The 13,662-nt window shown below is 33.4% G+C and overlaps 1 protein-coding gene across 6 annotated transcripts in view; it reads right to left on the minus strand.

Annotated features, from left to right (window-relative positions):
* Positions 1-6,912: 6,912 nt before the first annotated feature.
* Nlgn1 (neuroligin 1) overlaps positions 6,913-13,662 on the minus strand; it is a 654,452-nt gene continuing 647,702 nt past the window's right edge. For 3 of the 6 annotated variants that reach the window (XM_076868040.2, XM_076868036.2, XM_076868041.2), the window contains 3 exons: positions 12,928-13,113; positions 8,801-9,590; positions 6,913-7,735 (listed from right to left, as the gene is read on the minus strand). In XM_076868040.2, the coding sequence (XP_076724155.2) occupies positions 6,913-7,735; positions 8,801-9,590; positions 12,928-13,113 (1,799 nt within the window). Of the gene's footprint in view, positions 7,736-8,800; positions 9,591-12,900; positions 13,114-13,662 lie in introns of all 6 variants that reach the window. The other 3 variants (XM_076868039.2, XM_076868037.2, XM_076868038.2) reach the window with 1 other exon arrangement.

Here is a 13,662-nt window from a genome sequence, read left to right on the forward strand (position 1 = left end):
GACATTATGCAATGATTTGCTACAATGGAGAGCACAGAAAAGGATCTGAATCAGTTCAAGTTTTTGAAATTATTCCCATAGTTATATATATCAGTGGGTAAGCCATAGCAGTGGTTCATGCATCAACATCCACCACACTGTCTGACACATGGTAGGCACCATTGTCGAAGGAATGAGTGACTAATTCCTCTCATTGCTTGATTCATGTAGCTTCTAATCTGCCTGAAAACAGAGGAAGCATTCCCAAGGCACCAGTTAGATCGCCTTTTAAGACTTGCCTCACAAATTCCACACATTTGAAAAAGAAGAAGATATAAATAGTAATGAGACAGTTCATGGAAATAGAAGCTAGAGTAACTGTTGGGAGGATCCCCTATGGTGCAGAGGAAGGCAGCTCTGGGAGTGAAGTTGAGTATTTTCAGGGGAGATGGAAATGTTTTAAAGAGATATTCAAAGCGACTCGCTAGAAATGTGGTAGTAGGAAGTACTTCAAATTATAGCACTTCACTGGAAAATTCTGCTTTTACATAACATTTATAGAATATATTTGGGACTTTTTTTGAACTCAGAAATAACATTCTGCAAACCATAAGAAAATATAAAAATGCAGTGAAAAATGTATTCATATCTAATGACACCAAATTCTACAAAACATCAAAACTCTCTATTATAGAAAGTGAACTCTTAGAATATGTTTTTGAATCATTTAATTTATTTTGTACCGATGGCCATATGCAGCCACAGAGATCTGCAAAACAGCGTCACTTCTTTTCTTTAGCAATTGGGAAGCGTTGATGTTTAAGCCACGTATGGGAAAATTTCATGATGTCCTACTTGTTTTCTCGGTTACACAGATAAAAGGTGGCCATATATAAAATGGTTTTCTCTCCTAAGGTCATTACTGATTGGATAGTACAAGATTAGAAATATGTTACTGCAGGTTTTAATTTTCTTTATTTCTAGGGACAAAATTTGACTGAGACTTGGATCAAGGATTAAGTTTAGTGCATTTTCTTACATGTTAGTAATCTTGTTCTCTATGGACAATAAATTTATGCTTTAAAGGGATTTATTTAAATCCTTTGCTTTCCTTTTTGTAAACACATCTCTATTTATTGATCCACTCCAAGGGAAAACTGACTTCAAACTGGGAAGTTTCTCTTGGCTCCTCATTGCCTCCTTCCTTACTCCTGCTCTCCCTTTTCTCTCTTCTCTTCTGACAAGTTCTGTCCAAATTTCCAAACACGATTCTCCATGTCCTTTCCCTGAATCCACCAAGAGATAAACAGAACATAAGCCTATAATTGTTTCCATCAAATTAGAACCATCATCACACATATGGGGGATATCAAGAAGTTGTAAGGGAACATTGATCTTAGAAATGTTTTAGGGCATGCCAAGCAGAAGAAATTATTTCTGAATTTAAAAATAGCCAACACAACTTGGAAAATATGGTAATATTTATTCATGATAATAAATGCATTTTAATGAAAGCCATGGATGTCCAAACACAAACTGAACCATGACAACCCAATGGCCCTTTTTTTTTTTTACAAAAACCATGATATATGACGCATTAATTTGCTAATTGATATGAATGCAGAGAAAGAATGAATCAAAAACACTAAAACTTTTTCAACACTTCATCTAATATAGATATCAGCTCTGAAAATGGCATTCAAAAATGGTCCCCTTATTTGAACTTCAGCTGCTGAGTTTTCGTTATTGTGTCTTTACAAATCTCTTTAAAGCTTTGTTATCATTTATTTCAACACAACACTGCTTGTACTTTGGCTTGACTTTCCATGGAATACTGAATCCTGTCATATTATTACAAATTTAGGAAGCTATACAATGTTATTTGTAAATATATGGATCTAAAAGGGCCATCATAAATATCCTATGAACCATGTAGTATATAGATATATGTATGATATAGTACATAATGGATGGCCAGAAAAATTATATATGTATCTTATTTATGTTCGTTCCTAATAACTTCAGACTTCTAAATTAAATTCAATATCTGGAAATATTTAAAAGTTTGTTAGAGATTGAAGTTTCTATTCTTAAGTACCATCAAATCAGATGCCTAAAGAGTTATTATGTTTAAAAAAAAAATAATGACTTCATTCTTTCCAAAGAGTCATTTGTACCCATTTGATATCCTACAAAACTCAAATTAATTGCACAATTTCCAAATAATATTTTCTTATTAGCAATTGTAAACCTATTCATTTAAGTTGTTTTTTAAATCTGTAAATTAAAAAAGTTAACTTTTATAAATAAAATTCCAAAAGGAAAAGGCACTTAGGCTCTGCACATGGTTATTTCAGTTTATATTCTCCATAACCCTAATCACATTAATTAGGGAATTAATTTCTGGCCTGCATACAATAAATACAGAAAAGTGCCAGATTAAAACCAAATCGAAATGCTTATGGAAAAGAATCAATTCGGTCACCTGAAGTTTCTAAGGAACTTTGGAGAGCAATGGAAATCTGAAGTGTATATTGATATATTGTCAATATCAAGTGCAGGAAAGGTATAAGGCTATTGCAGACATTCTGTTACTTTATTGATGAGAAAGCTAAAACAATTGCTGTAACAGTAAAGCTTGGTAAGATTAATTAAATGAATGATAACAAAAATCTCAGCAGGGAAGTGCCCATTAATTGAATTTATTTGGGAGCATGTTTTCACAAGTATAACCAAATTATCTAATTTTCACTCACATTAAAAAGTGATAGTCTGTAACAACTAATTACTGGAAATGAAGGAAAAGGCCAGTACTTTGAATCAACACCACAGACAGAAATAAAATTACTAACATCAAAGGATTTCTATGATGTTTTACAACTTCCTAAAAACTCCACGCATATTGTCCCGTGAAAGTATTTCAGTGAAACTCGCCAAGGAAAAGAATCCCAGTAATTTCTATGTAGTAGTGTCTTGAAAGCTGGAACATATTTACTACATTTCTTCTATCCTTTCTTGACAATAATATGCATTTGAATATGAATATACCAACAGGTGAAATAACTGTCATTATCTAACAGTTTTTACATACAGCCATTGAAATTTGGCATTTCATTTCTGTAAGAAAATTATTGCCATCTTGTTTTCCTGCTTAGTAAACATGGTTGAGATATGTATGTATGTATGTGTGTGTGTGTGTGTGTGGGTGTATATATATATATATATATATATATATATATATATATAAATGTTGCTCTTTTCAGGTCATACAGATTAAGAAGTCTGAAATAAAGAATTTTTTGGTCAACTTTTAAATTCTATTGAGAAATGAAATTATCCACACTCATTTCATTTGAGTTGAAAAGATGTCTCCAAATTGGGTATTTGTAACATTTTAGCAAATAATGCTCCAATTTGCATAAAATTAATGATGAAATTTATTAAATACCTGTAGTAGTAAATCAGATTTTGTTCATAGTCAACACATTTAATAAAAATTTAAAACTATGAAATCTGTCATTTTAACATTTTTAACCTCATACTCTAAAACAATATTATTCTAATAAACGTTTGGCAAAAAGTTTATAGAAAAACAAAACAATAAAATGAAGTTCATTTTGGCTTAATGTTTACATAAATTCTAAGCTGCCTTGCTTAGTTACAATTTCATATGAATCAAGAAAATCTGAATTAATAAATAATGCCAAAATATTCTTTTATTTTTAGTACTTACTTTTTTTTCCCCCAAAGGAGGCTATTATCTAAATAAATACATTTTAAGCATATTGATTAAAATTTATTAAGAGTATTCAAATTAGTTCTTGCATTTAAAAATTTATGTTGCAGCTTTGAAAACAGTTCATAATGTTCTGCTTAATGTGGGATATCGTTTCTCATCCAGAAAACTAGAGGCTGTGATTATAAAACTAACAACTAACACTCATTCACAATGACGTTACCAATTGACTTGAGAAGAGCAATAAAACCTGGCTGCTCTGCCTTCTGCAAAGTTGATGCTACTTAAATTTTAGAGAAATAAACAGGGTAATGCTTTTTCCCCCCAATTTTAACATGAAGTAGATGTCAGATATGTTACAGATAGGCAGGTTTACAGATAAAGGTACAGTAGGGAGAAATTTGGCCATCAGTAACATAATAGATTGTTTGGTTTTGCCAGGTGGAAGTAATGCCTATGAAGGTATTCATATATTGTCTTACTCTGCTGTCATTTCTAGTTCTGTTTTCATCTTTTGTTTACTCAATATAGTAAAAGACAGTCTTCTGATTAAACAATATTTCAGATGCTAAGCAATTCCTTTTATTGGTTTACATTGGCAGTTCACAGTCTAAAAGCATAACCATATCAGGCAAAGACTGAATGTAGACCACTCTGGATTTTTGAAGACTCTGGATTTTTTGGCTTCTAACAGAGATAATTATTTGAAATTATGGAGCCATATCTGCATTTTACTGAAGGTTCATAATTGGGAGGAGAAATTGTAATCAAAGAAATTCCTTGAAATAAACTTTTATCTTTTAGTATAATTTAATGTCTTGCACAGCAATTGTGAGTTCTCTTACAAGGATAACTTTCTATCTGCTATTTATGACAACTTAATTACCCTTATATTATGAACTTAAATTTTCTTTCTTTCTTTTCTTTTTTTTTTTGTTTTTGGTGCTGGGGATTGAACCCAGGGCCTTGTGCATGCAAGGCAAAGCACTCTACCGACTGAGTTATATCCCCAGCCCCGTGAATCTAGATATTTATATTTCATGAATTTTTGCACATTTCTTTCCAAAAGACCTTCTCCCTGATGATCAGAATTGTAACCTGTGTTTCTAACGGAAAACAATTGGCACTTTATTTCTAAAACACCTTCACAAAAGGGATATTTAAAAATACAAAGCTAATATTTTTCAAGAGTTTCTGGAGCTTATAAATCCATAATGCTAAAGTTTCAGTCTTAGACAAGAATTGACTTTAAACACATGGTCATGTTTTCTGTAGAAGTTACCTACGTGTCTTCAAAAACCCGACTGGTCTAGAAAAATGACCCTTTGAGACAGTCATGTTTCTTTTGTTTTTGTTTTGTAAAAAAAAGACAAAACAGCAATAAACATTTTAGCTCTTTAATGAGCAAAGATCATGTCTCTTAGCATTTGACTAATAGTCATTATCCAGATTATCTTTATTTCACGCAATGACCAGTGACTTGGCCAAGATGTACAAAGTTGTTTCCATCAAGTAGTATACAATTTTTTTCTTTTGTATAATAAGCTTTCATTCTTGAAAAAGAGTAACTGAAAAGAAAGGTTTCTGTTACTGCAGTTAGTTTGTCAGAGAAAGTTCTTTGCATTATCTTACAAACTATCAAAATTGCTAGTCATCTGAAAAAATGTAAAAAAAAATCACATAACTTTAGTCTAATAGAAATATAGTACAGGTAAGAGAGAAAGTATTTATCAGGATGTGCTCTTTAAGTCCATCTCATTGTTTTAATATAAATGTACATCGGATTACATATACAAACATTTGGAAAGGTCAGTGATATACTGATATTACTGGTAAACAGGGGGATGAAGAGTTTCCTGTGATCTTAGAGTATTCATTTAAAATCACACACATGTGTAAGACTAAAATCCTCCAGGTGTTGACTCTCCTAGGTTCTTTATCTATGTCGCACTCTACTGAGATTGCGTGAGTAAATTCCAGTGAATGAACCTCAGTGAGAAAGATAAGTGATGTGAAGAGGGACATAACTTTATATTGAATTATTATCGGTAAACATTTTGCCATGCAACATGAGTAAATCAATTAACTGAGAACTGTCATCAGAGTGGTAATATTGGGGCATCTTCATATCATAAAAGACTGTTTCAAACAACTCTTTGGACACACTTCACCTTACCAAAAGGAACAAAATACAGAGTAACAAAAAAAAAAACACAGCAAATTATAGAGCCGGTAACACATGTCCAATTAGGTTATATTTCTATAAATTATTTAGATTGGAATGAAAAGAACATTAAAAACACAGGAATTTTTTTTTTTCTGGGATTCATATCAGCGAGTATTCACCACTATACCTATATTTCTTCAAATACCTTTAATAGCTAATTCCTTCTATTATTGAAGCTACTGTGAATTATTTTACTGTAATTACTTTTGCCCCTTAAAAATCTTCTTTAGGTTCTGCCAATTGATGGAGGAAGCTTCTATTAAAAACTCCAATGGGATGAGAAGAATTTTAATTACGGCTTAATCAGCAGCACAGCCACCAAGCATATAAATTATCATGCACATCGTGCTAAAAATATCCAGTTTCCTTTATCCCCACAACTTTATACTGACAGCACTTATGTGATAATATTGTACCTGCCAGTCTTTAAACTCCTTTGTTTTACTGGCAAATTTCAGCATGAGCCTCCGCTAAGGCCATTAACAGCATTGGTGCTTTGTGTACTTATCCAAATATGTAAATATGGTCTACACAATAAAACAGCTCCAAATAAAAACTGGTGAAAATTATCTGACATTCCATTGGTGTGTCCCTTGTGCATATTCATAGTTGTTTTTAAATTTTTTTTTATATTTCGGACATAGTTCTTTCCTGTTTGGTGTTCCACATGCCTAATTCCATTATGCAACTTAAATCTTCAAAAAATTAATTCTTGAATGTGAATGAAAAAGTATCATTCAGAACAATTGCTTCAAGCAATTGAAATTTGTTTTTAGAGTTGATTTGTGTATATATATATATACAATTCTTTTTTTTTCAAAACCCCCAAAGTTCTTGATATGTATATTCACATAATATTCCTCCTTATTTAAATAGTGAGAGTCTTGTAGGTTGAAAGCCAAGGAATCTTCAGTAATTTCATTTTACTGCAATCCATCAAAAAAAAAAATAGTTTGTTTCTCTTATCTGGCTATACCCTGGTTGTTGAATGTGAATGGGGGTGGGGATGGGGGTGGGGCAGAGTATTGTTCTGTCCTCCAGTAAATGTATTGAATGTGTGTAAGGGTTGAATCCCTGGTATAGTGTTGGGAATCATTGTAATGGTGTTGGGTGTCATTAAGGGAACATCATCAGGTGACCTTCTCATAGCTAGTGTGTAATCTGGGGGGCAGGCGGTCCGGAGAACCACCTCATGTGGATGGATGGACTCACATTCATGATCCAAATCAGTGTGCTTCATTTGGAGGGACATGATTTCCTCTTCTTGTGCATGGGTCAGATCGTTGGTGGTAGTACGCTGAGGGCTGCACCTCCTGTGGACATCGTGTCTCCTCTTGTCCTTTTTGTAGTACAGGGCTGCAAAGGCCAAGATGTTCAGAAACAACAGTGATGCTCCGACTGCAATCGTGACGCTCAGCTCTGTTGAGTAGTCCCTTTGATCCACTGAAAATGGACTTGGCTGTTGTTTGGAATCATCCTGCTTGGCCGTGGGAAAGGCTGATGTGACAGGTACAGAATTTTTTCTCGTGGGTCTGAGAGTGATGTCAGTTGATGGCACTTTAGTTGTTGTCGAGGTATACTGAGAAATGTCATTGAGATTATGCAGATGAGGTACCAGCTCCAACCAGAGGTTCACCTTATTGGCCCTGTAATGCTCTTTAACTCTTGGTTTTAATCCAATATGGAGATAAAGTTGGTCTTTCTGGGAATATCTAGTCCATGCTACTTCTTCAAAGCGGTTGGGTTTGGTATGGATGAATTTTGTGTCTTGAGGGACTGGTTGATTGGGGTCACTAGAAAAGAAAAAAGAATTTATGAGAACAAGATTGTTTTGTCCATAGTCAAAATATCAGTAGTTTAATGTCAAGTGAAGAGGTAACACAACAAGGCTTTAGGTTGTGTTTTAATGTTAACTTGGGTCAATTTAGAAATTTAAATCTCATATAAGAGGCAGATTTCTAGATGGTTGAAAATACAAAACAATAGGTCTCACATTCTTGCCCTCTATGTCCACTAAAAACAGGTTGCTATCTATTCCAAGATTTATCTATCTATCTATCTATTTTTGGTACCAGAGATTGAACCCAGGGGCACTCAACCACTGAGCCATATCTCAGCCTCTTTTTTTTTTTAACTTTGTGACAGGGTCTTGCTAAGTTGTTGAGGCTGGGTTTAAACTTGCAATCCTCCTGCCTTGGTCTCCAGAGCCAGCTGGGATTGCAGGTGTGTTCCTCCACATTCAGCTATTCCAAGATTTTTTTAAAAAAATTATTTAAATATTTATATACAGATGAGTTATCTTATAGGAAATCTATATAGAAATGGTATGGAAAAATAGAAAGGAAGGACTTGAGGTGTGGGACTGGCAGATAAATATTTGAGTCATGGTGCTGCTACATATCAGAAATATGAATATCTATAAGAGGCTCTCAGAACCTCAGGACCCTTCTGTGTAAAATAGGATTAATAGTATCTTACTTTGTCTCAGACGGTTGTTAGAAAGATCAAATAGCGCACAGTATTATGAACTGGAAAAACTATGAAATAATATTTTGTATTACTAAATAGTAACAAAAATAAGTTCTTTGTAATACAAAAAACCAAAAACATAAATGATTTTTCAGCAATGCAATAGAGACATAAGCCTTTCTCAATAAACTTTTAAAAAACAAGACTAAAATAGTAATGACTTTTTGAAACATTATAATATAGAATTAATTTTTAACAAAAAGAAATTGCTATATTGCTGCTATCAATTTTTTAAATTATTTGGGCACAAAATATGTATTGTTTTTAAAAATATTTAAAGGGATATTTTCTACTAAAATTCTAGTAAACATCACTCTTTAAGTACATACCCAGTTTTAGCAAAGTTTGTCCAGTATGTCATTACGACAGCACTCAGCATCACATCATTTTTGGAGAAATTGCAAGGAAATAACTCTGTGGGACCAATCATGGGGATTCCCAATACATAGGGAACCTCATCTCCATGGGCTGCATCAGCCCAAGCTGGAACCTGATCTGTTTGGCAATGATGGTAAAAGGCGTAGAAGTATGTAGGTGAACCAAAGTTTGAGTGAAGATCTGCTGTGGCTACAGCTGGTGCCACCCACTGATGGTCAGTAAATAATGCCAACAGTGTCTTCCTTCTGGTTTCAGGGTTATGCCGATCAGCCCAGTCAGTGTACATGAATTTAATGGTTTCTCTCAAAACATCTTTGCCTTCAGGATAGCCGTATAAATTATCAACAAAATTGGAAACAGCAAAGTCAAAGTCACTAGCTGATATACCATCATCACTATCTACTATATTTTCAACAAATTTTAACCCTTCCCCTTGGTTAACTCCTAACATTATGTCATAGTTGAGAAACTCTCCTTGCTCCATCAATATCTGGGGGTCGTCTGGTATGACATCACCATCGATCACAGGTCCAAAGGCTATGTGGTATCTGGCAGGCTGAATATCTTGATCAACAAGTTCTTTGTAAGGCTTCTTCTGGAGGCATTCCACTAACTCTACTGTATCTGAAACATTGCAACCAACTTTCGTGGCCAACATTCTAGCATATTTTGCAGGTTGGAAACTAACAGCCCAGCTGGAAAGGGCTGTTCCACTTTGAGCTATTGCTCGTTGAAAAAGTCCTATGGGAAAATCAACAAAGAGTTTCAGGTAACCTTTGAAGAACACTGTGGCAAAAAAATAATAATAATAATAACATCTGACCTCTGAGACATGTATATAAAAACCCAGATACATATCAAGAAACAGAGAGAGACATTTGGCCTAATAGAGAAAGTACATAAAGTCATCCCCAGGGTATAATGAATCAGAGATGTAACTAAGTCTTGGGCTTTAAGTGACACCTGTTATAGGGATTAATAGTTCTAAAGTTTTGTAGTCTCAAAGAGGCAGTAAGCAAAGAGAAGAGGAGAAGTTGTAAATATTACAGGAAAAAAGCCCCCAATATTATCTTCTAGGAGAATGTAAACATAGTCAACACCAACCAGAGGGGGCCAATCCTCTCTCTTGACTCACCATCGGACTGTATTGTTTATTTGGGATTTTTTCCAAATTGATTTTATCTGTCTTCTCTCAAAATAACTCTGTGTGTTGATTACACTAGTTTTATTTTGAAAAAGACTTGTAGTCTCATAAAACTACTGGGGTTGGGAATTTGTTAATACCCTGGGGATGGCCTTAAAGTCACACAAAACAAAGTATCACTTTAGACATACTCATTCCAATCTTCATGTCAGACATAGTAAGCTGAATATTTTCTTTCAGAGAAGACATAACATTTGAAGTGTCTTCACTAAGTTAAAGAAAAAATTATGAGCAGAAAGATCCAGTTGGGGTGGGTGATTAAACATCTTCCACTGTTGAATGTAACTTGCATTATTCTATCAGAAAATGTGAAACATACATGGTCCACTGCTTTTTACTCAATTGTGTTTAAGAATTGTAAATTATGGCCCCATAGGTAGCTTGATAAGAGCTGCATGTCATTCAAATTTACAAATGCATTTACCCTAATCTACTTAATAGGGTACTTTATAATGACATTCTTGTTTTAAACTATAATTTGTCTATTTTCTTTTAAATTTTTACATTTATTATCAATTCCAGATGCAGCTTTGTAGTTCAGTTATTTAACAATATGCTTAATTATTCATACATGTTAATGAGAAAATAACTCTTTTTATAGTAACTTCTTTTACAACTGCTAAAGTAGTTCTAAATTAGAAGTAAAGTATTTTCCAAACATGCATATATATTAAAAATGTCTATAGGGTGTTCCTAGATAGTTCTAAACATTTTTAAAAGTTAAACAATTTTACTCTCTGACTCTTTGGAAACATATTTTTACTTTGATAAAACAAGGTGTACTAGAATAAACAATACAAATACCAAAAATTTTAAAGACATATAGGCCGCTGTCAAAATTTGCTTGAAGAAATACTTTATGAATTAAAAATTTAACAATTAAAATAAACCTAGTGACTTTGATGATATTCTTTGAATTTCCAGGACTCAGTGATGTTAACTAATTATACCCCAAAAAGATTTAGTGAAAAATGCACATCATGTTAAATATTGCCTAAAATACCCCAGTTAGATGGTCTTGGGAAAGACCATTTATTTTATCACTATTGACAGTGCTTGTAGAATGTACTGGAGATGTAGCTCACTCCTGGGGTCATAGCCTGCACACTGCTGCAATCCTTTATGGAGTTTACAGACTTTGAAACCAATGATTACATTGGAGGCAGAATCCTTTGGATTATTTCAAGAGTTTTGAGCCTGTCTTGGTCAAGTCTGGCAGCACATCCTGGAGATGAGTTTAAGAACAAACCTATCTCTGTCTCTGGCCAGAGCTTCCCTTGAATGGTGTGATGGAAGGTTATATTTTCTACTATTTGCAAAACTATTTGTCAGTGTTCTCACTGCCAATTGTTGAATAGCGATGTTGATTGATAAACTAACTTATTTTTTTTTACCCAATGCTAGTTTGATAAGCTAAAACTAGCTTTGGTACCTATTTTTGTTAAAATGAGCCCAAGAAGTCTATTCCAGTGATATCAGTAATGTATGCTAACTTGCCTAAATATTGGCACAAATAAGGTGCTATCGCTAGAACAATCTAATCTTTTTAATTAAAAATCCAAAATCTGTTATTTCAAAATAAGCTATTTCATTTCAAAGCAAAATCTCTATGCATTTTAAAGTATTCTCAGCTATATAATTTTGTCATCTCAAATCAGAATCTCACTAATATAAATGAGATGCAATATAAAATATGTTAATAAATTAAATAAAGCAAAATTCTCTCTATACACTCATTGATTGGTTTTTCTTTTAGAATTCCACCTTAATGTATCTTTGATAACTAAAACAAATATTCTATGCATGATGCTCAACCATAAAAGTTTCACAAAATAAGATGCTTCATAAATTTTGCTTGATAATAAATACTTAGGTTTTCCATATATATAAAGTGAGAATTAAGAAACATAAAATAAGAAATGGGCTGTGTTGATGCATATTCTCTATTTTCCTATTATACATAAATAATGGAGAAAAATATTTACTTTCCAGACTTCTTCAACAAATCTTTTCTGTTCTTTATTGGTCTTTCAAGTTTTAAATTAATTATGTAGGTAGAATGGGTTCCTTATCACATGGTAAAATGGAGCCCATAAAGAACAACATGAAGAGCCTTGAACAGGCACTTTGGAAAAAGGATGTCAAAGCTAAAATGTAAACAAAAATATTTCATAGTTTTAAGCAGCTTTAGTGCTCCATGCTGCTTTGCCAAGCTTTAGGGGAAAAACACTTTTGGAGTTGAAAATAGAAAAAGTCACAAAATCAAATATATTTTATTTTTTAACCAAAAACTCAACTAGTGACCTTGATGCTTTGACAATTTTGGATCATGCATGCAAAATAATCAAATATCCATTCTCTTCTCAGACAACAAGTGAAATCTTATGATTCCAGAAAAACTAGTTTATGACTGCTCCATTAGTTTCAAACTACTAAAGGGCTTAAAATGACTATTGTCTTGAAAATATATTATATACAATCCCTGTGCTAAATTAAAAAAAAATCTTATTTGATTTTGATTACTGAATAAACAAAGAGGACAAAACTGCTAATGTCTTTGCCTGATTTTCCCCCAAATCATCCTTTGAAGAAAAGAAAATAACTACAATACTAGCTAATCTGAAGTGTGCTTGAAAGGGCATCCTTACCAAGCTCCACAAGAGACAAAGAAGAGTTTGACAAAAATTTAAACATGCATAGAAAGCTGAAGAAACATAGTTTTAAACAGTTATTGAATTCAACCTCACATTCAGTTTGAACAGAGAAGTATATACAAAGTATCACATATTACTGATGGTGGTGGCATGCAGACACCAAAATTGTCAAAATTTGCAACCTGCATAATACCTTTGGTTGAATTGCTCCAACGGTTACCTTCAGAATAATGGGATAAAGTCAGCAGATTGACACATGAACCCCCAGCGCCTGATCCAAAAACAGTGATTCTCAAGGGGTCACCACCAAAGAATCCAATGTTCTCACTAGTCCATCTTAAAGCCTGTATGAGATCAAGAAGTCCATAGTTTCCTTTTGCGGCCTGATCTCCTGTACTCAAGAAACCTGGAAAATAGAAATGGAAATACACCTTAGAACACTTGTTCAGTTGACATAAACTCAACAGACATCACATTTAAATGCAAATGAAGCCTGCATTAATCAATGTGAGCATAGACCAAGGTTTTTAGTAAAAATTATTTCCCACCAGAAAAAAATAATTTATCTTAGGAAGAATAGTAGTAATGAAAACCTGAAACATGATGTTTATCTTCCTCAAAGGCTTCCCAAGTTATCCAGGTAGCAGGTCAACAGGTTAGATAAAGGAAATAAAAGCATTTCCAGAAGAACACAATGGAAAAATTCCAAAGGTCAAGTTGTCTGATGGAGACATTTGGGAAGTACTATGAGAATATGTGAAAATGAACTGCATGAAACACCGTGTCAGTCCTTAAGTTGCTTATGGTTTCTCCAGGACAGAATTTAAAATATGTGTAGCAGAAAATAAGTATGGCTGTAGAGAAAAGACATTTTCCAAGCCTTGTGGGAGAAGTTTTAGAAATTATGTTAAATTATATATAATTCTTTGGATGCATCCATTTGAACTTTTTTTTA

Source organism: Callospermophilus lateralis, chromosome 10, assembly GCF_048772815.1.
Source record: "Callospermophilus lateralis isolate mCalLat2 chromosome 10, mCalLat2.hap1, whole genome shotgun sequence".
Classification (NCBI taxonomy): Eukaryota; Metazoa; Chordata; class Mammalia; order Rodentia; family Sciuridae; genus Callospermophilus; species Callospermophilus lateralis.